The sequence below is a fragment of the Sturnus vulgaris genome, chromosome 22, assembly GCF_052056855.1.
Source record: "Sturnus vulgaris isolate bStuVul1 chromosome 22, bStuVul1.hap1, whole genome shotgun sequence".
Taxonomy (NCBI): Eukaryota; Metazoa; Chordata; class Aves; order Passeriformes; family Sturnidae; genus Sturnus; species Sturnus vulgaris.
The window spans coordinates 7,431,283-7,456,697 of record NC_142264.1 but is presented as its reverse complement, the minus strand read 5'-3'; the positions used below and the strand labels follow the sequence as shown (position 1 = coordinate 7,456,697).

Below are 25,415 nucleotides of genomic sequence, written 5' to 3'. Positions count from 1 at the left end.
CAGAAGGACAAAATCTGTCTCCCTCCCTCAAGCTCGTCTTTCCCACTAATTATTTCTTTACCTTTCGGATTTACCTGCTCGGCCCTTCAGGGAAGGAACAGAGCAACACCTGACAGCAGCCAGAACAAATCCAGACCAGTAAGCCCCACCAGTGAACAATGGAGACTGTGGGGAGAGGAGTGAGGATCTCAAAGGGAGGAGGTCCCTGGGCTCTGCCACAGCCAGTGTCACCTCCCTGCTGTCCCCATGCCCAGCAGCTCATCCCAGCCCCATCTTAATTTCCAGACAAATGAGCTCTGGGTCACACTGCATCATATCTTTTTCCCTAGAGCTGGCACCCAGCCCTCCCTTTATAGCTTCTCCTGGCACAATTTCAATGGCAATAGGTTTTATTATTCTGCCTTGCTGCCCTAATTCTCTCTGCACTCAATTTTCCATTGACCCTGTGCTGCGTTTGCTCGCTCTGGGCAGGCAGCAGGCAGCATTCCCTCACCTGCCCACGTGGAATGGGAACACAGGGGCAGGCCAGGCACCTCCTGGTCCTGCTGGCATCAGCATGGACACAGCCCTGTGGGACAGAAACGCATGGGAAGCTTCTGAAGGGAGCAGAAAGACACTGAGGGGGAGATGGGGAACAAAAGGAAAGCCAAGGAAATAAAAAATGATGCAGCACAAAGAAAATGAAGGGTCAAGGGAAGAGAAAGAAGAGCAAGAGCAGCAGAAATCCAGCCGATGACGCAGGAAGCACAAGGCTTGATAAATGGGTGATAAAAGAGCTGCATGGCACCAGCAGGGAGGCACCGGCAGCACAGCCACGGCCTCGCCTCAGGGGAACATTCCTGGAGTCACCAGTTCAGCCCTGCACGGCTCCTGGTCACAATTTCCCTGGGACACCCAGCAGAGCAGCAGGGATACATGCAGATGCTTTTGTTCCAAAGACAGCAGAGGATCGTTTCTGCTTTCTCTTGTGGCTTCTACTCAGCCCCTCAGGCTGGGCAGAGGGATGTGGTTGACCCCTGCTCATGGCTGGAGTTTCCCTCAGAAAAGTGGGTTTCTCCTAGGAGGGGGCCCACCTCAGAGCCAGGATTACAGCTCTGAGTGCTGCATCCATTTGCCTGAGTGGCCCAGCAGGCAGGGCAGGAGCCTGGCAGATCCTCACTTTGCCTTCTGCCAGGACTTTCCCCCTTTCACATCCAAGAGGGATGCAGACACACAAGCACAGCATCCCTAACCTGCAGCCTCTGTCCCCCATGACACTGGCTGTCCCCAGAAGTCACCTCACCCGCTCCCACAGGCTTTTCCATGCCATTCCAGCCCACTCCATCACAAGCCCTACTTGCAGAGACCATGCAAGCTCCCACGCCCTGACAAGGGTGAGAGCGAGGGGATCGGTGCCAGCACAGCCCAGGGGGCTCAGGGAAGAAGAGGAGAAGGAGGAGAGGCTGGCTCGCAGCTGGCTGCTGAACACAATGCAGAGATGCAGAATGGCCTGTGATTACAATTTGAAGGGCTTCAATGCACTGAAAAGGAACTGATTCAATTGTGCCGCAACTCCTGAGAAGCTGTCGGCAATCAAGGCATTCTCCCGACTACAATCACCGGAGGCAGGGTGGAGAAAGCAGGAAAGTATCGCTTAGGTGATGGCTTAGGTACAGCAGCGAGGGTCATTCGCAGCTGTGATTTCCCTCCCATCAGCTCCATCGCAGGCAGCAGCAGGGACACAGTGGGGACAGAGGAGATGCTGGTTCATGAAATGCTGCTCTGGTGAACGCTGGATGGCCAGGGAGTCACCAAACCATGGTTGGAGGACTAGGGGATGGTGAATGGGATGAATTTGGGGTGAATCTTTTGTGACCACTGGTCCCTGTGTGCATCACATCCCCATGGGCTGCCAGAGTGGAGGAAGCCCATCATCCTGCTCACAGGCACATTCTGCATCCCAGTTCCTGTCCCTGGATGCAGGTAATGGGCAAAATTCCAGCCCAGCCTCCCCTCCCTGTGCAGACCACTGGAAACAGCTCCAAGCCCAGCACTCATCCTTTCACTTGGAAATCAGAAGGAATGACCTCAGAGCTGCCAGCTTTCCCTCCACCAATTCCAGACTCAAGTGCCAAAAACCATTTCAAACACCTTGCTGCAAACCTCAGACCAGGCCAGTAAAACTTTTGCACAGACAAATGAGAAACAAACCTCCCCCTGGCCCCTGCCCTTCCCTGTACACCTGCTCTTCACAGGGAGAGTGAATATTCACAGGGAGCATTCCAGGGGAAGGTGACAAAGCAGGTGCAGAGCTAGTGGGCACCAAAGCCAGTGACAATGGCAACCTCTGCCTGTGCCCAGCACCAGCCCCCTGCAGCCCCCAGCCTCCAGCAGCACCAGCAGCTGGAGCTGAACACTGCTGCTCAAGCCCAAAATTCAACATGCAGAGCTGGGAAGCCACTCGGAGAATGTTTCAGGTTTTGGGGCTGCAAGAGATCAGAGTTCTCTCTAAGAAGGCAGCACCGTGCCAGAAACTCTTGATTTGCCACAAGCTCCACTCAGGCACTAATCCCAATCCCCAGGCACCACTGTGCACATTATTTCCGAGCTTATCCCCTGGCCATGGACAAACTCTTCCCAGACAAAAGCCACCCCTATTAACTTCAGCACCAGGACACATGTCCAGCTGCACTGGGCACTGAAAAGGGCAGAGAGCTGGAGAAGGTCAGGAGATGTCACAGCAGCCCTGAGCTCTGTGGGGACAGGCTGGAACTGTGTCAAGGGGTTTTAGAGTGGATGTTAGGAAAAAGTTCTTCCCCCAGAGGGTGCTGGGCACTGCCCAGGCTCCCCAGGGAATGGGAGCATCCCCAGAGCTCCAGGAGCGTTTGGACAATGCTCTGAGGCACAGGGTGGCATTGCTGGGAGTCTGTGCAGGACCAGGACTCTCTAAGCCCTGTAGGCGCCTTCCAACTCAGGATATTGTATGATTCTAGGATTCTCCCTAGTCAGCCATCTGAAGGGTTTTTCTAGCTTTGCAGAACTACCACTAAAGAAAATACAGCTCTCCCAATCGTCCTAAAATCAGCAGAAAGCATTACATGCATGTTGGTAGGTAGAAGCTATCCTATTATCCAAGGAGATTATAATTACCTCATTTGCCTATTAAAAGGATACTGTGACAATATTTAAGTTAGAATGCTTTGGTTATTTGCTTAAAAATTATGTGGTGGCAATCAAGTGAAAATTGAGGCTGTAATGCAGCCACAGCAATATTGCCAGTAATTTGTGGAACCAATAACGATTATTTTTAATGTATCAGCCAACATGCCCAAATATGCTATTTTATATACACACACATATATATGTGTACATATACACACACACTGATGGGCAGCATGGGCTCAATTTCCCTCCACTTTCTGAAAACTGAGACCTATGAAGCATCTTTCTTTGAAGCACCACACGTTGCCAAATGGATGCAGGAGACAAAGTCCCCCATCAGCTGATGGCAACCTGTATGATCAGAGCAGAATAATTCCCTGAGTCCCACAGGAAAGGAGACAGGGAGTGGGAGGATGTGGGACAACATGATTTTCCCTTCTCTGCAAGCCCATCTTGGGATCAGTAGCTCTTCCACCCTGGGATTCCCAAACAAAATGTCCTGGATTCTTTCTCACAAGGATTCTGTAGCTCTGCTCCGGGTCTTTAACCTCTCTTTTTAATGTAGAGCCCACCCTGTGTGCAGAGCACAAGGTTTTGTTATTTCTAAACAATAATAAAAAGAGGAAATAGACTCATACATTTTCACTTGGCATTGCCCTCGGAAAATGGAAATCTGATTACTTATTCCTTACAATCCCAAATTGCCCCTGCCAGGCCAGACACAGCGAATAAATCCTTGCTTTTAGAGATATCCTCTCCATTACAAGTGCATAATGGAACCAGTATCCCATTGACCTGAGGACAGCAGGAGCAGCAGCTGCAACCCCCTGGGTGTGTGTCACTGCCTCCCAGGCACCAAGCAATCCCCAGGAGGGATTAGCAGGAGAGCCCAGAGGAATGATGCATTTCCCTAGCTGAGAGCAGCCTTTGGGAGCACAGACACTGAAACTCAATTTCCTTCTCTGCTGTGGCATTTAACCTCGCAAAGAGCAGTGAGAGGACAGGGGAGAAGGAGGAGGGATGCAGGGGAGGGTGGATGTTTCCATTCACAGACATCCCTCCCACATCCCACCCCTCCTGAGAAGCCCGGGAAGAACCTTGTTTAATTTGTAGAAAGCATAAAAAAAGAGCAATATCCCAGCCTGTTGAAGACTCCCAGCATTTTGAGCCTGGGATGGAGCAGCACTTCCAGGATCCAGCAATTCCCAAACACAGGATGGATCACAGCAATCCCACAGCACAAACTCCTGCCCCACAGAGGCCTCCTCATTTCACATGGGGATTGGAGTTTCGTTTTCTGCCTGAATTTATCTAATTTCAGCTTCCAATAGCTGGGTACAACTCTGCCTGAGCCTGCGAATTGGGGGCTTTGCTCTGAACAGCTTGATTTTCCCAAATTCAGAAAGCTGCTCAAGTTCCTCAAGCTTTCACACCAGGTAAAAGGCCACAGCCATGTGCTTTGAAAATGGGCTACTCTTACCAGCCAGGAAAGAAAATAAGAATTCCCTACAGCAGTGCTGGGCTATGCTGCAGCATCCCTGTGCACAGGAGGACTGACCTAAGGCTGTCTGTGGGCAAACAGCTCATTCACAGTTCTCCCTGTCCTCAGGGGTCAGCATGTCCTGGGGAGAAAAAAAAAATAAAAAAAATAAAAGGCCCCTCCTGGTCAAACGAGGCACAAACTACCAAAAACGGTACACCACTACCAAAAACGGTACACCAGAGCTGTTGGGAACTCGAGGAAATGCTGGACAGGGCTTGGAGCAAGCTGGGATAGTGGGAGGTGATCATGGCACAGGGTTGAAATGAGGTAAGCTTTAAAGTCCCTTCCATCTCAAACCATTGTAGGATTATATGTACTTAGCCAAACTTGTGCATCCTGGCTGCCAAGCTAATTTCACTCCTACACATCTGAAAAAAACTTCTTAGCTCAGGTACAGAGTTGTATCAAACTCTAATACAATTCCTGCAATATCTGCCAAGCCCTGGATGCTTTTCCTAAAAGCTGTGTAAATAGTGAAACAGCTGCAGCATTATTTTTTTATTATTGTTATTTTGTTTTTAAAAAGCAGCAGGCCATGGCTGCAGGACCAAAAAGCTAAATACCAAACTGCAGGAGCCCAAGAACTTCACTCAGAGTCTAATTAGGGGTCAGCCAGTGTAGAAGGCAGCAAAGTGGAATCTGAGCAAGGCCAAGACAATTTCCTTAAGGAAGGGTGGAAAAGAGGTGTGCTAAGCAACCTGGCAGCATTATCAGCAAAAGCAAGCCTTTAAAATAAATGAAGGTGATTTGGAGGGTCTCATTTCAGCGGATTTTCAGAGAGCTTATGATAAAGTACTTCATAAAAGATTAAGGAAAATAAACAGCTCCCCAGGAAGGGGCAGCACCAGGCAGGGATTACAGCTGGTAAAGCAAAAGGAAACAAAGACAGCGCTTCCCAAATTGCAAAGAGGTTTGTGGGGGACAACTGCATCATGGGAACACTGCAAGATGCAGAGAGCAAGTCACAGTTTGTGCAGCATCTTGAGGAGCTTGGGTTTGCTGTGGCTACAGGGGCTGAGCATCTCCGGCTGGATCCATTACACACCACGGGAGGTGGACGATGAAATTTTGTTTAGGCGAGTAAATGAACATGTTCTGCCTGCAGAACCACGCACCAGGGGAAGGGGAATGTACTGAATAACCACGCTGAGCCTGTGCTTTATTTGATTTACCTCCCCTACTGCCAATAAAGGCGGCTCCGAAGGTGGATGATGAGGCTGCATCCCTGCGGTGGGGATGTATCCAGAGCCCTGGACAAGAGGGAATGGCTTCAAACTGTCACAGGACAAGGTTAGATTGGATATTAGGATGAAATTGCTCCCTGTGAGGGTAGTGAGGTGTTGGCACAGAGCAGCTGTGTCTGCCCCTGGGTCCCTGGCAGTGTCCAAGGCCAGGCTGGGCAGGGCTTGGAGCAGCCTGGGACAGTGGGAGGTGTCCCTGTCCATGGCAGAGTGTGGAAGGAGATGATCTTTAGGGTCCTCTCCAGCCCAAACCATTCTGGGATTCCTTCACATATTTTGGGAGGTGTTTGGAGGGGACTGCCAGCTCAGACAAATTAAACTGAAGACAAGCTGGTTCAGTGCTTTTCATTAACAACCCTCCAAGAGAGATGGGGAATGTAATTCCCAAGTCTCAGGTAAAAATTATAAAAACATAACCAGCAGTTTTGCTCATGAGAAGCTAACACACAGTGAATCAATCAAATCCTGCTCCTCCATGGCAGGGCAGGATGCACCATTGAGCAAAACTCATCACTCCCTGATGGTGAGAGACGTCCTGAGAGGTGGCTCTAGGGCCATGCAGGAAATTCATCTCCTTATCCCATCCCACAGGCTCCCAGGAACTGCAAAACACCTGAGGCACTTCACTGACAACACCACAAGACACAAATCAGTCCTTGGGCAATTTCAGACCTTGCCATTTTTCCAGGCACCCAGGAGGGTGCCACATTAGCAGCCTCTGCTCACCTATGGAGAAGCTGTTCAGCTGCAACTTCTGCAGAAATCCAGGGACAGAACATGTCCAGCTTCCCAGGGGGTTTTCAGTAGGCAGTACTAATGACATGAATTAGAAAGTCAGTTGAGCTTCATACACCCACTACCCTGTGGCATTTCTTCATCATCTCTAGCAGCATTTGACAGCAGGAACGCGCTTCCAGCAAATCCAAGTAAGGCACTTCCATCCTCCTACAGGAAAACACAGGGCCTGAGATGTCTGGTGCCCCAGCACTGCCACTTGGTCAATGAGTGACCAAATACACACCAAGGCCACCTCCACAAGTCCCTGGTCCCCGTGGTCTGTACAGCACCAGGGATGTCCTGCTCAAACTCTCAGAGCCAAAAAGTCCAGGCTTTTGACTGTGGAGACTGAGCAGGCAAAGCCAGCACTGCCACATCTCTATGTATAAAATCTCTTTACAAGCACTTGCAAATAAAGGCAAATAACTTCCTAAGTAACCCCTTCAAGTGGGACAAACTGGTGCAGACACAAGGAAATTCCCCCCTGCACTCTCCTTGCTGCAGGTGCATCCCCAAGGCTCTGCAGCAGAGATGCTTCTAAAAAAAGCGCAGAGGTTATAAGGGACAAAAGTCCTTATAAATGGATTGTATTGAGTCTGAGTGGGGACTCAGACTCTGCTTTACACCCCAGAGGCATCGCTGGGCACCAGCACAGAGCCCCGGGGTGGATACTGGAAAGAGACAGCCACTGGATCTAACTGGAAGGGAGAGAAAATGTCACTGCTCCACAGGGGCTTCATGCACAGGAGCATCCCAGGAGTGAGCTGCATCCCTGCACACCCCCAGCCCACACTTCATCCGAACAGAGACACAACCAAAAGGGAACTGGCATGTTCCTGACATGTCCCCAAACCCCCCTCTCAGCCAGAGCCAGCAAACTATGGATTGGTCAATGGACGCCTCCAAGCATGTCCAGCATCCACTGTCTGTGGAAACACTGCTAGGGAAAACCCCTTCAAATGGGATTTCTCCCCACTGGGGCTCTTTCCTCCGGTACAAATCTATTTGAAAAGAAGATAAAGCATCTACAGTTGGACTGAGGTTTTATTCAGAGAAAGCTCTGGCTCAGAAATAATTGCCATTTGCCGTAATTGGTGAGATGCAGGAAGGGACTAGATACAAGTGGAGTCTGTGCAATTTTGGGAGATTTGTTACGCTTAGCTCGCTTCTATCAATTTCAGTGGCTCAGACGCTTATGACCTGTTGCTCGGCTTATTGTGAAAATGGCTTTTATTTACTGCACTTCCATTAAAAGATGAAATCCATGCACAGGGCTCACAGGGCAGAAAATCACAGTTTACGTCTCAGCTTATCTCCCTTCAGCGGCCTCAGCTCATTTTTTGCCCTGGCTCACTCCCAGCTGCTATAAAAAAAGTATTTTTGAGCACTGTTTTGAGTGGCCAAGGCCCCTTCCAGAGCCCACGGGGCAGGAGGTGTGTTCAGGCTTTAAGGGAGTGCTTGGTACCTGCAAATGAAGGACAGGGACTATCCAAGAGCACTGTGCTCCTGGAGGGCAGGCTCTGTTCTCCTGCAGGTCCAGAGCTTCTCCTGATGCAGCCCCAAGACCCCAATCCCTGCAGCCAGGTTACAACAGTGCACCAGTAGGCTCAGCACCTTCTTCTGCACCAGTTCCCTCCCAGTACTGCACCAGTACCTCTCCCCAGAGCTGTGGCAGGTAGAATGCCCTGCCTGTGCACCAACAAGGCAGTGAGGGGACATCAGTGCCTCCACCTGGGCCAGCTCTTGCTCTCTGTGACAGGTACCCCCAGCCATGGGGAGGGAGGATGGTGTGCAGGCACCCCCAGCTCTCCTGTCCTGTGAGAGTCCGTCTGAACACCACACACACCATCTCCAGGGGTGTCTGAGCCGGTCCCCAGCAGCAGTGTGGAGTTGCTAAGGTTACCTCCTCGGCTGCCTAATTAGAGGAGCTGTCACTGTCTCTCAGAGATCAGGAGATGCTGGTACACGTGGGGGAGCTTTCAAACTCACAGATAATTTTTAGCTCATTAAAGCAGAGAGAAAACCCCATCTCCTCACGGGACAGTGTGTCACAGCCATGGGCAGAGACAGCCACATGCCACTGTCCCACTGCCCAGCTGCTGGATGGAGAAGTGCATGGGCAAGCAGCTTCCCCAGCTCAGAGGAGCAGCAAATCCTGGTCTGTTGATCCCACTCATCCATTTCTTTCCCTTCTGGCTCTGCACTTGCCCTGATCTCCTCTCCTCAGCCCTCTCTGCACCACCAGCCTGCAGGCAGTGTGGCAGGAAGGCAGCCAAGAGGGTCTGTCCCTCCCTCCCACCTCCACATGGGAATTTCACTCCACCTCAGTAGTGCACAGGCTCCTGCAAACAGTGGGCAAGAAAGAGGTACAGGAACCGTGTTCACTCAGTCAAAGTCATCTCATGAAGAAATAGCAAAGCCAAGAGGAGAATCCCAGAAGGACCCAAAGTGCTGGATTTTCCACCAGATTAATCGGCACACTCCCGGAGCTTCCTTTAACTGCAGCTCAGGAAAGACCTCGGAGGGAAGCTCATTCCCCAGTCTCCAGCACAGGTAAATGATTGCTTTCACCTCCTGAAAACCAGACTGCAAATCCCATAGATAAGGCCAGGAACCAAGCTGGGAGCACGGAAAAAGACACAGCAAGAAATATATCACCCCAAGAGGCTCAGGAGAGCATCTTCTTTTGAGAATCACCCGAGTATGGAGCACACATCCAGTGTACAGGCAGCCAGCTCCAAGCACCCTCCTGCCCATCTCCAAGAGCAGAGGACCCCTCTCCATGATGCAGAGGAGGTAAGACCATCCTCATCCACAGATCTGGGAGTGCTGGGCACGGGGAGCCCAGGACAGGCACCCTTGGGAGAAGCCCCAGCCCAGGCAGCCCCTGTGACCTGACCTTCGAGGTATTCCTGGATGGCAGCGCTGCTGGGGCTGACTTTGCTGGTTCAGAAAAGTTTAAGAGCAGCAGGATTAAAAGGAGATGCAGCCAAAAATGCAAAGAGATCCTGGAGCTGAGACACTTGCCAAGTTTCTCCCTTACACTTCAAGACACCCACTCATCCTCCCCAAGGGCTTGTCAGACTCACATGGCAAAAAATACATGCTCTGCACCTACCCAAGCCCAAAAGAAAAGACCCTGAAATAAACCTGGAATCCAGGGCTGGCAGGAAGACAAAGTTGGGGGCGGAAGAGGAATTTTTGGTGTCTCTTTTCTAAGGAAGGAACTGCCTGACAGCTCTGCTGGAGGAGATCACGGCTCACGGCCCCGTAGCTCACACAGCCCCCTCAGACATGGCAATAGATTGCTTTTAATTACAGGGCACCCACTCAGAGCCCCCTGGGTGTCCGAGGGACTGTAATGGAAACTAGAGCTTTATGGGAATAAAAAAAACCTCATCACAACAAGCTGGTGCATTCAGGCGCTCATGGAAGAGAAAATTCTAAGAAAAAGTGGTCGGTGTGTGACCAACATTGCCATTTGCTAACCCTGACAAAAGGAACTGCAGGCGGCTGGCAAAGGGAGGTGGGCACAGAACAACTGCCTCAGACACCCTGGACATCTTCTGGTGTGCCACCTCCACGGGCAGGGGGACTGGAAAGAGATGATCTTTAAGGTCCCTGCCAACTCAGGCCATTCTATGATTCCAAGAGGTTTCTCAGCTCAGGCAACAGCAAGAAGGAGAGTGGGTTAGGCTGGGACTGCAGCTCCAGCTGGCGAGATGCAATGGATGGGGAGCCAGTCACTGGATGGAGCCCAAGCTGCTGCATGTCCCCAGACACCCCAAGCCATTCCCTGTCGTGCCAGCAGTGTGTCACGCCAGCCTCCAGCCCAGCCTCTCCAGAGCCACTGGGTGAGCTGGGATAGCAGGAACTGGCACGTCCTGTGGCACAGCTGAGGGCAGAAGCAGCCCAGAGCTGCTGCCAGGCGTGGGCAGCTCCAGCCTCCCCTCCACTCTGCACTCACAGGGTGATGTTTGGCTAAGCCATTAACAGATGCTAGCTAAACATGTGGAAAATCTGTTTTCACAGAGCAGCTCAAAGTGCAGTGAGTGCTGTGGGGTCAGAACTGGTGAGGGCATGCCTGGAGCAGCAAGGGTGGGATTGGCATGTGTCCATGCTTCATCCACATCTCCTCATCCTTGTGCCCTCCTCCTACTGCTCTGTTTGTCCATCAGCTGCTTGGAGGGCAAGACACACTCACTGCTCCCTCCCTCAGGGCTGTGCAGATCCCACCCTGCCCAACACACACCAGTAACACCAGCAAAAACCACCCCACCATGCTGGACACAGGGTCACCAATGTGACAGCCACAGCCAGCAGCACCTCAAAGTTTCTTCAGGGACAGCCACGTTTGATTGTGGCCAGGGAAAGTCTTGTTGAGAGCTGTCTTTCATGAAAACTTTCTTTTTCTTTTCTTTTAAAAATGTGTCAGTTTAAGATTGTAAAAATACTTTCATCTTCAAAACAGTGTCACAACTCCCCTTCAGCATTTTCATAACAATGCTGCCATTCTGGCTTCAAAACATCTTCCCAAACTTATTGTTCACACATTCACCAAACTCTAAAGCTCAGAACTGAGGGACTGCGATGAAACTGGAACAAGCTGCTCTTTGAATAAAGACAAGTTTTCCTTTCATCTCGTGCTAATTAACAGAAGCATCCTTCCCTCTGTGCCAGCCCCTGGTCAGCACTCAGCTCATCCCTCAGACCTCAAAGAAAAACCTTCCTCTTCCCTCACTGCATCCTGTCTGTGCAGGCACATTGCAGCATCCCAGGGATCAGAGGGATTTCCCAGAGAGGCCAGCGCTAGGGAGGTGCAGGAGGGAGATGCAGGAGCCCCTCAGGAGCTGCTGTGGGACCCTTTCAGCTCAGTCAGGACTGGAATTATTGCAGCAGGAACGCAGGAGCAACCAAAGGCCAGCAGCACCTCCATGTCCTGGAGCCTCCCTCCCTCCTGCCCAAATCCCAGCTCCTGGGGCCACAGCATGTTAAGGAACAGCTCCAGGGATGCTCCAGAGACCTGTGCCCCATCTCTCACCTTCTGCTACCACAGCAGAGACTGCTGGATGAGGTAGATCTTTGCTGCCCAGTGTGAGACCACTCTCCCAGCCCAACCTTTCCCTCTAATTCAGTTCACGCCAGGAATAAAAATGTCCCTGGGCAGTCCCCTAACTGCTGCAAATATTTGCAGAATTGGAAGAAGGAGAGCACAGAGAAGAGTGGGGAAGCTGCAGAGCCATTAGCAGCCAATTTAAGGCTGCAGACCTTCCCAGCCAGGTCCAGCACTGCTCTGCTCTGCCAGGTCTCACCTGCCCTGCAGCTGCCACGGCTGAGAGAAGCACCATTCCAACCAACAGCTTTCCTACAATCCAAATTCTTTCCCCCACCCAACAACAGCAAAAGGAGCAGAATATCAGCATTAACACCTGCTTGTTTGCCCTTAGGCACATCCAGAGCAGTTTAGTAGAGAGATGAGCAAAACAAGCAGCGATTAAAACCCACGCCCAGAATCCATAGAAATGCTTTTGCCTTTTGAGCCACAGCAAAAATATCACCTTCCTTCCCTGCCCAAACCCCTCTGCTTCCCGGGGCACAGAGCTGGGTCCTGAGACCACAGCAGGGTCCTGGAGAGCTGGGCTGCAGGACAAGAGTGGTTTGGGATGCCCTTCCCAGGAGGTGACCACAGACCTGCTTCAGCTGTGGCCAAGGTATTCACGGATAAATTTGTACCGTTTCTGCAGGAGAAAAGCTTTGGAGACTGCAGTCTACTAAAATTTGGCTTTACATGACTTAAAGCACATCTCAAACCAGAGAAGTCTTTGGGCAGTGGGAAACATGATTTTGGGGAGGAAATGCAGCTGGGAGATGCCACAGGCAAAACACCAATGGATTGTTTAGCAAAGAACAGGCTCTCACAAGGCTCAGCTTTCCTGCAGCATCCCCTACAACCACCCCATATCTCACACCACGGTAATTCAGGCAGGAGGAGTGTTGCAAACAGGATTTTTTCCTCCTGTTTTGCTTTTAAGTGGCTCATTGCAACACACTGTAAACCCCTTCATCACCGAGGAGGGAAAAGGTTTTACAACAGTCTTTGAAAAGCAAGCCCAGGCAGCAGAGGATACTTCCTTCAACACGCAGAGTTTTGGACAGCACACAGGATTTCAGGCAGCACTCCTGGAGAGCAGAATCCGAGCTTGGCAGAATCCCTGGGGCCGACAGCATCCCCGCCCACCTCCAGCTCACAGAGCCTCCATCCTGCCCAAATCCCAGCTCCCGTCCCTGTCCCCACACACGGCTGGGCCACGGCACGTTAAGGAACAGCTTGTCAGCCAAGCAGCAAAGGCAGCTGCTACAAAAGCAGAATAAAATCGAGTACAACGAGGAGCAGCGTGTCTGCCGTGCAAACTGCTGCTCCAGCAAGACCCCAAGCTGGCTGCGAGCAGCCCCTACAGGCAGCATCCCCGACCTCCCTCCCAGCTGCCAATCCCCCGGATAATGGATTTCCTCCCCCAGCAGAAGCCAGGAACACAGTGAGGACAAGTCTGGGAGAGCGGCAAACACGAGCGGGGGAAATGGCAAGGGCCAGAAGATGTGAAGCAATGTAATGGAGTTTGTGTCTTCAAGCAGCTCTGGCTTCTTGAATTGTGTTAAAAGGCAAGGCTGCTACTGTTTGATTAAACGCACTTCCAGCCCTTCTGATCACGCTCAAGAAAATTAAAGCAAGAAATGCACAGATGTTGATCCAGTACAAGGCATGCGACTGCAATGAAGAACAGCCACCAACCTCTAATGCCTGTTTGGAATTTGATCAATTTTGAAGGTTCTTAATGTCCAGGATCTGTGAATGATGCTGGCAACAGCACACCCCGTTCCTTGTGGCCTGAGGAACTTCAATGGGGCTCAGGAAAGCAGCAAAGCTAAAGGAGCAGCAGGAGCCAACACCCACACTCCTCAGGGATGAGCTTGGGAAGGTGTGGAGTGAGAGCAAATGGACAAAAGGGCTGGTGTGCTCCTGAGATATCCCTGCTGCATCCCAGCAGTGCCCACAGTAATTCCCATACTCAAACCTGACAGAATAAGCTCCCTCCCTGGTGTGTTTTGTGTTTTCTGCTCCTGAAGAGGGGACCTGAGGCTGGCAGGCACCACGCACCCTGCCTCTCCTGTGATGTGTTTGATGGGAACACGTAGAGGCTGCTTTTGATTTTACAGTTTGTTTATAGCACACGTTTGGGGAGCTACACAGAATGGGAAAATACATCCCATAAACAAACTGCTAAACAAAACAGGCTAAATATGCACCACTCCAAACCAAAATAGATTCCAGCTACCCGCCATGCTTCAAGCATATGCCTCTGACAACAGCTTCGCCTGGTGCCCCTGGTCTCACGTTCAGTTTTGAATTTTAGGCTTTGTCACCATTGGCAGCACCTTCAGATGCCTCCCACAGCTCCAGGTAAGTCAAGAGCAGTGAAAATACACCCAGCTGGAAGTGGGGACCAGCACGGGTGATGGAGGCATCACCCTTCCCTGCTCCCACCCCACAGACAGCGACTGCCCAGATGTCACCAAAGGCTGCAGGACGTGGATCTGAGCCATCAGCTGGCTCAGGGACTGACTGCAGACACAGAAAGGAACATTAAGTGACAAAAGACTCGCACAGCAAGGATTTTGGGCAGACATTTAAAGTTTCTCTCCCAAGAACTGCCCCACCAGCTGAACTCTACCACCCTGCTAATGCCCAGAAGCAATTCCTCAAGCGTTTAAACTTTATCATCCCCTCTCCGGGGCTGCACAGAGGGCACATTCCCCTGCGAATGCCTCTTCTGTCAAGATGCAAAGCTGTTGAAGCTGTGTGAAACTAATTCCCACCCACTCCTACTGCCCCAGGAAAAAATATTTCTTTGGTGGTTTTGCATAACAAACAGCTACACGGTTTGCCTGTTTCTCCTGAGAAAGTCAGGCTTAGAGGAAAACACCATAGCAGCGCTACTCTGAGACCAGACTTCATAAAGTTCCCCCTGCAAGGGGGGGAAATACTACCACGGAGATTAGACTGCCGCTGCTCCTGATAACATTCAGTCACCCTGGCAGGCTGCAGCACACCGAGTTTGTAAAGCTCCTTGGGAATCCTTCAAGATGAAAGGTACAGTATGATACGGATGTATTATATCCATGGGCTTTGTTACAGCACACATTTCCTCGCATGGTTTTATTGCTGGAACACAAAGTTCAGCCGAAGCCCGGGGGCTCTCCAGGTGACGAATGCGCCCCTGCAGCCCTCCCTCCCTTCCGTGGGGGAGGAAAAATGCCAAAGCCCCTGATGGGAACGCAGCAGCCACCGCCCTGCCAGCAGCAGCAGTGGGCGAGGACCTGCCTGCACTGATAAGGCCAACGCCACCTCTGCTGGATGTGATTCCAGCCTGCAATATGTCTGACTCCCAAATACACCTGTCAGCTCCCAAAAACGTCACCGCTGTCATTGGCTCCTCTACAGCATCCCTCCTTTTCTGCTGGACCTTCTTCACAGCCTCAAGGGCCAGGAGGCTCCAATATTTGAGCCAACCTTAATTAACTGTTACCCAGCACTGGTATCCCCCAGAATACCCCGAGCTGCCCACCCTGAACATCTGCTCCAGGCAGGAGATGATGGGAGATGTTTGCTGTGGACACAGCTTCACCATGGGCTGCCCAATTTGGATGGCACGGATGGGAGGGTGGGGAACACCCTCTTTTGGATCACCTGACCAACACATTACTCAGCCTGGGCACCTCTCTCTGGCCAGATTTCCCAGGAAATTACAGGTAGAGGAACAAGGAGTGTGATTGCAATAGGAAGGCTGGGAGGAATTCTCTTGGCAGGGCAAGAGAAAAGAGTTTAAACCCCTCTAATTTAAACAGATGGGAGGTTCAAAGGACATGGAAGAAGTGTGACAGGGGTAGAAGGAAAAGGGACATATCAGGATGTCCCAATAAGCCTCCAAAGCTCTCCAAGGTCCCCACCACACTGACTGCTCAGGCCCAGCAAGCCAAGCTAAAGGGTTTCCATCACCCTTCACCCTATGGAGCAGCCTGGGCAAGGCAAGGCTGAGTAACAGAGTGAGGGGGGAACAATTGGCAGCATCTGCAGTGGGAGCCCCATCATCCCAGGGAGACCATCTGAGTGGGAAAGTGCCTGGAAGAGCAGCCCCTGCTCTGGGGGCATCTGCACAAGGAATTCACGTCAGTGGCACCAAATTTTACCACATCAGACCCTCTGGTAGAAAAAGCAACATCCACAGCAAGAGTGAGCTGAGGGAGAGGCTTTTCTGGCCAGGGTGGAGGAGCAGCAGATCCTGGTCCAGGGCTGCAGGGAACACACTGCTCCAGCCTCCCTTCCCTGCTCACACACACACAGACCACCCCTGCTCCCCATCCCGGCACAGGAGCACTGCAGCAGGAAGCTGATCTTACTGAGCAGTTGGCTTGAGGCAACAAAAGCATTCCTATGCTGTTGCCAACTCTGATATTCTGGATATTCTGTCACTTGATCCCCCAGTTTAGGGATGTGCTGTTCTCCCTGGAATGAGGATTGCTTGAGAACCACAGAGAGCAGCAAGGGAAAGATCAGGGCTGTGAATGGCCTTGGGACAGCCCCAGGCACACTCGGGAATGCCAGCTCATGTTAGGCAAGTGCCTGAGCAGCCAGGAGCCCTGGGGCTGGCCAGGGAGCCCAGCTCACACAGCACAGCCAGGGCAGGGATCCAGCCACAGGCAAGACCTCGCTGCCCCAGAGAGAGAAAAGAGAGGGGAAAAAAGGGAAAAGAATCAAAGGCACCAGCACAGCTGAGCTCCTGTGAGCATGGTCATGGCTGGGAGCAAAGCTGGGGTCCCCAGAACCTGCATGCCAGTTATTCACACCTGGAGCCATGGGACGGTAGTGAGTGGACAGCAGGGCAGGGCAGTGCCCCTCCACAGGCACATCCCATCCCACAGAGAGAAAGGCACCAAGCACCAAAACCCCCATCCTGGCCCCAGATCAGGCTGGAGCCAGACGTTCCCTCCTCCACTCGAGGATGTGCAAGCACCCAGCCCTGGGGAGCCCTGCTCTCTGCCCCCACTGCTGCCCCGAGTGCAGCTGGCAGTGCCACCTCTGTGCCATTCCCTGCTCTGGAGCAGCAGGTGATGGAGCACAGCAGGTGCCTGGCCCCGCGGGTCCCCTCTCCCTGCACAGCTGACCTTTAGCAGCCCAAGCCCATCTCCCAGTGTGTGACCATCCCTTGCCTCCCTCTCCTAACAGGATCACTGCCATGCATATGCCTGGGAGCAGCACCATCAGCTCAGTAATCTTCCTAAATACAGCAGTTACCAGGTGACTGGGAAAAAATCTCTTATACTGCTGATGCTGCTAATGGAAAATTTCTCCCCTTTTGCTGCTGCTTTCAAAGCCAGTCGAGGTTTCCTACAGACTTTGTCTTGCACTAAGACAGGAGAGGTGAAAGCACAGAGAAAGGAGTGCAGGAGAGGGGGGGGACAGATAATGTGAAATAGAGGGAACTGGTGCTTCTGCCCTCTCCCCACCAGCCACCTGCACCCACAGGCAGAGCCCTGGCTCCAGATCTTCCCTAAATCTCCCATCTTCTCACAGGCAGCCACAGTCCAACCTCCCCCTGTAAGGAATCCCTTCTTCCTCCCATCCTGCAGCAGGACACTGGAAGCATTCAAGAGCACTGCTTCTTGCAGGGCCAACGGGGAAGACACCCAAAGGGAACAATGGGCCAAAACATTTACCCTGCCATTTTTTTTTCCTCACTTTCCCCCTTCCCAGGAGACAACCAGAAAACTTTACCCAGCCAGTGCAAATGCAAGCAGCCAAGATCACTGCTCGCCCCCTCTGCATGCCATTCTGCTTCTTCAATACCATTAAGTGTCTCCATACTGTCTGGACACTGGAAACCTTAACTGCATTAGCTGAGACCCGAGCAGCAGCACAAACATTCAATTCTTTTAAGTGGCCCCATTTTTTAAGCTTGTTATGCACAAGAACCATCTCTGCTCAATGCCATCACACACCCCACAGGTAGTGATGGGGCAGGACTGGGGAGCAGCATGGGAACACAGGCCAGGGTTCATCGTTCCCCATGTCTAATGGTCGCTGCAGGAGGAGGACACTTGGGCACGGGCTGTACTGTGGACATTTCAGATTATGAAGGGCATAAATCGAGGCATCTTCTTTTCTTTCAGCCTGCCCCACACTCTAAATGGCATTTTGGTGTGATGGCAGGCGTTTCTCAAGCCACCTGCACCTGTAAACGTATGTCAAAGAAGCATAAGATCAATACCTCATCATCCCCACACATGGCATCAATCTGTTCTCCCGTTGTCCCAGCCAGTCCCCGAGTGCCTGAGCTCCTGCCACATCAGGAAAGCCCAAGGGCTCAGCCCTATTTCACAGCCAGCCAACACCACACATCAGCACCGTGTCACCAAGGCAGCACAAAGGCTTGCCCATCATACAGCTGAGGTTCTCACTTGCAGGGCTTAGGAGGGAACAGGCGGCAGGTTTTGGAGGGAACACCCATCTGCGTGGTGGCATTTGGAGGTCATTCACCACCCCATTCCCCGTGGAGAACTGCAAGATCTCTGCATAATTCTGTATAAAAGCTCATTATTTCTTCCTGAAAAAGAGCAGCAAAAGCCTTTGGCACGCAGGCATCATGGAAAATCAGCTGGGAGGAAGGGGGAGCAGGGGGGATCCCCAGCCACCAGCCTCCTCCCGTGGCAGCTCAGCTGCAGCAAGCAGCTCCTCTCTCCCTCCATAGTTAATCTTCTGTTGCCACTAGCTGGTCAACGTGGGTACTCATGGAAAGCAGCAGCTCCCCGAGCACAGCCTGCACTCAGCTAAGTCGGTGCACATTCCCAGCTTTAACTGGGATATTCAGCCCAGAAAACACCTGAGATGAAGCAAAATCCCTGTCAATTCCACACCCTGCCGTGCTGGACAAGCCACGTTCAAACTCACCTTTGGGGAGGGAAGGGATGGGCTCGGGACTGACCCACATTCCTGGGCATTTTCTGCCTACAGCTCTTCTGGGGGTTATAGTGCTTACAGACCTGCAGCTCAGCATCCACATCACCAGTACAGCCCCATCCCGAGCTGGGCTCTCCCCACTCCTCCCAAATATGAAATCCAACACCTTGGAAAGCTGGAGTAATCACATAGTAACACAAGGAGGGGAATAAATTGCTACTAGGTTTTCTTCTTTCTTACAGCCTCCCCAGGCAGCCCCCACCACCAGGGACCTGGCCCAGACCCCGATCCACACACAGCTGTGGATGGGAAAGGAGGGGCAGGGAAGCAGCCCCACTGCCAGGTCTACATCTGCCCCTGTCCCATGGAGCCCACCAACCTGCCTCACCCTCACCACACCCTCTCACCGAGGCTTTTGGGGTGGAAGGTATGTCTGTTTACCCATTGGATTAGCTGCGGAACAGAAACAATATAAGCAGATTAAAAAACAAACAAACAAACAAACAGAACAAACAGAACAAAACAAAATTAAAAAAAAAAAAAATTTGATTCACCAAACCTCTGGGCTGATACACCAGGCATCTCAAGCCTAGCAGGGGACAGTTGATGCAAAGGGAAGTGCAGAAACCAGACTTTGCTCATCAGCTTTTTGCAGAGATGACCCCATTTTTAGATGCCACTGTGCACACCGGGCACACTCTGCATCCCCAAAGTGCTCCAGACTCCACAGGCCAGCTCAAAGCAGGGAAGGGCACTTCTGAACAGCAGCACCAGTGAGCTGCAGTCACACCCACGCTCCCCAGGTGAGCCTTCAGCCTCCCCACCTGCTCGGCACAAACAGGAGTTGGTGACCAAAATGAGGGTGGCAAAACCCTGCTCAAGCATTTCTAGGAACAGCAATAAATACAATCAGCTCATAGGGAACCGAGTGCCTTCCCTTATTTTAATGTATTAATAGAAACTCAGAATGATTAAGGTTGGAAAAGGCCTCCCAGATAATTGGGTCCAACCCAACATGCTGTCACCCAGCCCAGAGCCCCACATCCAGGCATTCCTTCAAGACTCAACACTCCCACCCTAAAGAGGAGAAGTCCAAGTTCCAAGATGACTTCGGGAAGTTAAGAAAGAAGATAAAAGAAGTGGCACTGAACTGCTGAGGAGCTGCAAAAGCAGGGGACAATCATCAATCAGCCACACACAGGGGCCACAGGGGGACACCAGGAATGCAGAAACACAAGCTTGTTTGGTGACAACCACCAAAACAAAGCACCTTGAAGCACTGCAGACACTGTCAAACAGAATCCATTAAAGCCATTTATGAGAAGTGTGTAGTAAACTGTTCTTATGTAAGCCACTACAGGGTAAGAGCAGTGGTGACAATTGGTCTGCCTCTTCCCTTCTCTCTCCTCTATATAAACCTGCTCACACATAGACAGAGCTCATCTAAATTAGCTCGGGAGCCAACTGCCTCATTCCCTGAATTGCACTCGGAGCAGGCTACGCCGTGGTGGAGCAGCTTCTGTAGGGAACACATGGCTGCTGACTGAATCGAGATCCATACCTTAGAGAGACCTCAGTGTGCAGGGATAAAGTCAACGATAGGCTGCACCGTTTGCCAGAGTAACTCCAGGAGAATTGGGGGGGGGGGGAGGGAAGCCACAAAGCATCAGTAGTATCCAAGGTTAAGGAAAGGGCAGGATGCTTTTTCAGGAAAGGGGAGGCACAGCAATTTGTAATGCACTGGTGGCACTTACATTTGTCATTTCCTGCCACCACTGGGCTTTGCTGAGTAATTTTATAGTAACCTAACTGGGGGGTAGTGGGAGAAGCATCCTTCTTGTCTCCAACGCAAGAGGGAAAAAATAAACCAAGGCGTAGGAAACACAGAAGCTGTGATACCCCACTGGAGGAGGGACACCGAGCACAGGGAGCTGCCAGTGGGTGTTTGTGCAGTCCAGGAGGGATGCACAAAGAATCTAAGTTTTCTACCTTTGCTGGCAGAGGATGAAGCCATCCCACCCTGGGCTCCCCACCTTCCTGCAGGTGCTGGGTGCCCACTGAGGCACAAAGAGCCAGGGCTGCTGTCCAGCATCCCAGAGTGCCCACATGGGCACACAGGGAGGGTATGGAGCATCCCTGGTACCTTCCTGGGCACACAGAGCAGGAACTGCTGTGGAGCATCCCCGGGTACCCACCACCCCCTAGTGGGCTCCTGCCTTCCACGAGTGGCTGCTGCTGCTGCTCTGATGTTGCCAGCGTGCCACGGGCCCAGGCCCGGCTGTGTGGATGTTTCCTAGTGCTGATTTCTCCTCTCTCTCGGCCATGCAGAGGCTCCTGCAGACCAGGCAGCCCCACAGGCAGGGATGCTACACTGGAAGCTCTCGCTTTATGCATTTAAGAGAATAAAATTTCATATTGTCAGGGAACAGATAAAGTTGTTTCCTCCCTAGAAGGAAGAATCCTTTAAAGAAAAGGGACATGGAGCACTACATGTGCTTTGTACCAGCCATCAATTCAGGGCATCTACCTGGAGGATGTGGCACTCTGGGACATGGTTTAGAGGTGGGCTTGGCAGTGTTAGGTTTACAGTTACACTTGATGATCTCAAAGATCTTTCCCAACCTACATGATTCCGTGACTTTAAGTTTCACACCACTGCTGGCACCTGCCAGCCTTTAGCTACAGATCACCCACCCTCCTTGAAATGCCAGTGAATGAGGAGCAGCACAGCAACCACTGCAGCGCTGGGAGATTTACTGAGCTGGGAGCTGCTGAGCAGACCCAAGACTACAGCCCTGGCTGCTTAAACTCATTGCCACCAAGCAAAGCAATGTTTTCTTTCTTGCCTCCTGGCCTGGAGAGACTTTTGAGCCCTGCAGAATAGAGTGGCCTCAATTTTTTCTCAACTTATTTCGCTTCAGAGTCAGTAGCATCAGCACCATGTCTCAGCTCTGCCAGCTTTGTGCTTCCTTTTTATTTTTTTTAATCTTTATTTTTTTCAAAAAACCCTTCAGGATGTCAGTCAGGATGGCTGTCCTGAGCTGTGTGCTTGAGGAGGTCATCCTGCCCCATCCTTATCCCGCTGTGGCCAGAAAGTGATCTCTGCTCACAGCAAGATCCTGCACTCCAAGACATTCAGGAGTCCTCAACACATTTGCAGCCGGCAGGACGTCAGCTCTTACGTGTCCTCCTGAGCTCATGCCCAGACAGCCACTAAACATGTCCAGCAACTCGCATAAAGAGATACAATCATCAGAAATCAGCTAAAGATAAGGACTTGCAAAGATTCTGCCGAAGAGAAATCTCTGTCCCCGTGTCACTCCCACATGTAACGTGATTTTCACCTCCAAGAGCCCATTACGAGGCAGCAGCTGCTCTCCAGCTCCCAACCATCAATGAAGTTAGAAAAGGATGGAGAGGGGAAAAAAAAAAAATAACACCACAGAAAACTACAGGCTTAGTTCCTGCACTAGGAAAACCAGCTAGCAGAAATCCTGCACAGCCCTCACCCAGAGAAGAGTTAACTGTGAGCGAGACAGTTGCCACACCAGGAGACGGGAGAAATGCAACAAATTTGAAATATCAGAACATCCACAGCAAATCATGAGCTAGACCTTGGGGAAGGACAAGTGTTTTACCTTCTCTGGAGGCAACGGACTGATTAATTCCAGGACCATGATGAAGCCATCCCACCATGGGCACAGCCTCCGTTCATCTGCCAATCTGCCTGATGCCTGTGAGTCCGGGGGAACAGGAGGGGATGTTTTGGGGTCTTCTGTTCACGAAGGGGCAGGAAAACCCCCACAAATTCGCACTAGACATACTTCATATTCATGAGTACACACATAACCAATATGCCAGGCAAGTAAAGGAAAATTTTAGATGAAGACATGGTCTCTACTGGCAGGCACTCACAGAAATAGGATTTGCTATACAAGATCGTGCCTCTGATCTATCAAGACAAATTTCTCTCCTCCAGCTTGAGCTATTATCTAAGCTCACACAGAGGGGTTTCTTTGCTATCTGATATATTTAGATCAGTGCGCAATTCACACCCAGTCCCTGAAGAAACTGTACTCTAATCTGAAAATTAACTCAGTGAACCATGAAACTTCTTGTTACTTTTCACCACGGTATGGTAAACGTCATTCCTGCTGCATCAACCCTTTGATTTGTCACTTTTGTAAGTGGAAACAGAGTATCTGGTTTGTTTCAGATTTTTGCAATTGACCGGCCGTGTCTAAGGAAGCTGCAAAGCTGGAGCCCGAGAGCCCACGGAAGTACCACCAACTTATTTATTAGGGCGTTTGCTACAGCAAAGCTTCACACAAGGGAAAATGACAGCACTGGGGACACAGACAGGCATTTCCCGTCCCCTGCTCATTGCACTCAGTGAAAAGCAATCACTCCACGAGGTATGGGAAAGGACTGGGAGCCAGCTGCCCCCAGTGAGCCTGGACATGGGTACACCTCGACACACCTGAGGCACACCAAGAGATGTGCTGCAAGTCACAATCCCATGTGTTACAAGATACCTAACACCTGTGTTAAGCAGGTACTCAAATAATCCCAGGTTTGGATGCCGAAAAAACAGGACAGCTGATGGATAAAGCAAAGATCAACAAAAAACCCTTCGGTGACCTGGCAGAGTAAACACTGCACTGCCCAGGTGACATTCGGAACAGTTCTCTTGAAGGACTGTCTGATTACGGCACAGAAATGGGTAAAAGTGACAAGAGACAGCTCGGGCACCCCATCCGAGACAACGGGATTTGGCATCAAGACCGAAGTACGATCACAGAATTATTTCTATTCCCATCCCCCTCCCCACAGCTGGGAGCGGAGGAAAGTCTGCAGCGTTCGCACAGACCCGGGCGCTGGAGTTGTGCGTGAAGCGAGAGCGAGCTTCGAGAATTAACACGAAGCATTTATAAAATCAGGCTCTGGTTAGAAAAACAGCCCCTCCCGCTCTGCCAGGCTCGGCGGCACCTCCTCGGGGCTCAGAGCTCAACTTGGAGCACACGAGGCAGCCCCCATCACTTCCAGCCTGCGCGGGGATGCTCTCCTCCTCCCGGGGAATGCTCTCCTCCTCCCGGGGCTGGCAGCGGCGGCAGCCTCAGGCCCTGCTAAAAAATCCCTCCCTAGCAGGAAAAAAAAAAAAAAAAAAAAAAAAAATTAAAAAAATAAACAAAAAATAAACCCAAAAACCAGGATGCAGCGCAAGGGGCAGGGTTAGAAAGCCCCAAAACACATCGAGCCGCCCGCGGAGCGGGGAGGGCGGACACAGAGCCGGCACGGCGGGTATCAGACGCTTCGGGGATGCTCCGGGATGGCGGGGCGGGATGCGGGACGGGACGGGGCGGGAAGCGGCGCGGGCTCCTACCGAGGGTGAAGAAGGGCAGCTCGGTGTTGTCCAGATCGTCCTGCACGGCGACGCGGCCGGGCAGCTCGCTGCGGACGAAGAGCAGCAGGCGGGACTCGGCGGTGGCGGCGGGCGGCGGGGCGCCGCTCCAGCTGATGTCGTTCTCCCGGAGCACCGGCAGCGTGGATACCGTCACCGTCTTCACTCGGCAGGGGCCGGGGGGCTCCCGCGACGCCGCCGCGCCGGGCCCGCCGGCGAGCAGCACCGCGGGCGGCGGCAGCAGCAGCAGCAGCAGCAGCAGCACCGGCGGCAGCACCGGCGGCAGCGGGGGTGGAGCGGCGGCCCGGCGGCGCGGCGGAGCGGCCATGCCGGCCGGAGCCAGGCGCAGGAGCGGGAGGCGAGCGGAGCCGGGCGCTCTGAGCCGCCCCAGCCCCGCCGCCGCCGCCGCCGCCGCCACCGCCACCGCCCGGGCCCGCCCCCCGCTCCCCGCCCCGCCCCGGCCCCGCCGCCGCTCCCCCCCGGGACCCTCCGCCCGCCCCGCGCCGGGCACGCCGCTCCCCGCTGCCACAGATGCGCTCCGCACCCGACCCGGCACCGGCCCCGCTGCGCGCTCCCGCATCGCTCCGGAGCCGCACGGCAGGGGCAAGGGCACGGGGTGACAGGGCAAGGGGGATGGCTTGGAAGTGGCGGAGGGAAGGGGTTAAGTGGGATATTAAGGTGACGTTCTTCTGTGTGAGGAGGGCGGGTCACTGGCACAGGGTGCCCAGAGGAGCTGTGGATGCCCCATTCCTGGAAGTGTCCAAGGCCAGGTTGGACGGGGCTTGGAGAAGCCTGGGGTAGTTGAAGACCCTGCCCATGGTGAAGGGGTGGAACTGGATGGTCTTTAAGGTCCCTTCCGATCCAAATAATTTTAGAATTATGTGATTTTATGAAAATCCCGCCGTCCCTGCCACCTCTCCCCCCATCCAGCTCATTGCCACTCTTCCCTCAAGCTGTTCCTCCTTTCAGGGAACTTCCAGGGTGCAAAAGCTCAGAAATTAGTTTCCTGAGAGCTTTTACTAATTATTACCCTCTCCTAAATGGATAGGCACCTCCAGCATCCAGGGCACAGAGGGATGGCTTGCAACAACAAACCTGGAGAAGACAGGCTTGTGACCTAGAGCAAAGATTTCAGATTTGGTATTTACCAGCCAGAATTTAAATGGGGGCCAGAAGGATAACAGACCCTGAGGTCTGATCTCAGATTCCTCTATCCCTCCATCACATGGATGCCTCGATGCCACCCGAAGGCAGGAGTTTGTGCTTGAAGACAAAACCAGGTGAGCTCCACGGCCGTGG

General features: G+C 52.3%; 1 protein-coding gene across 1 annotated transcript in view; it reads right to left on the bottom strand.

Moving 5' to 3' along the window:
* The window catches only part of ASTN2 (astrotactin 2), a 312,809-nt gene extending 288,365 nt beyond the window's left edge, over nucleotides 1-24,444 (bottom strand). Inside the window, exon 1 of the mRNA XM_088177716.1 lies at nucleotides 24,099-24,444. Within this exon, the coding sequence (XP_088033842.1) occupies nucleotides 24,099-24,444 (346 nt within the window). The remainder of the gene's footprint in view (nucleotides 1-24,098) is intronic.
* Nucleotides 24,445-25,415: the final 971 nt, after the last annotated feature.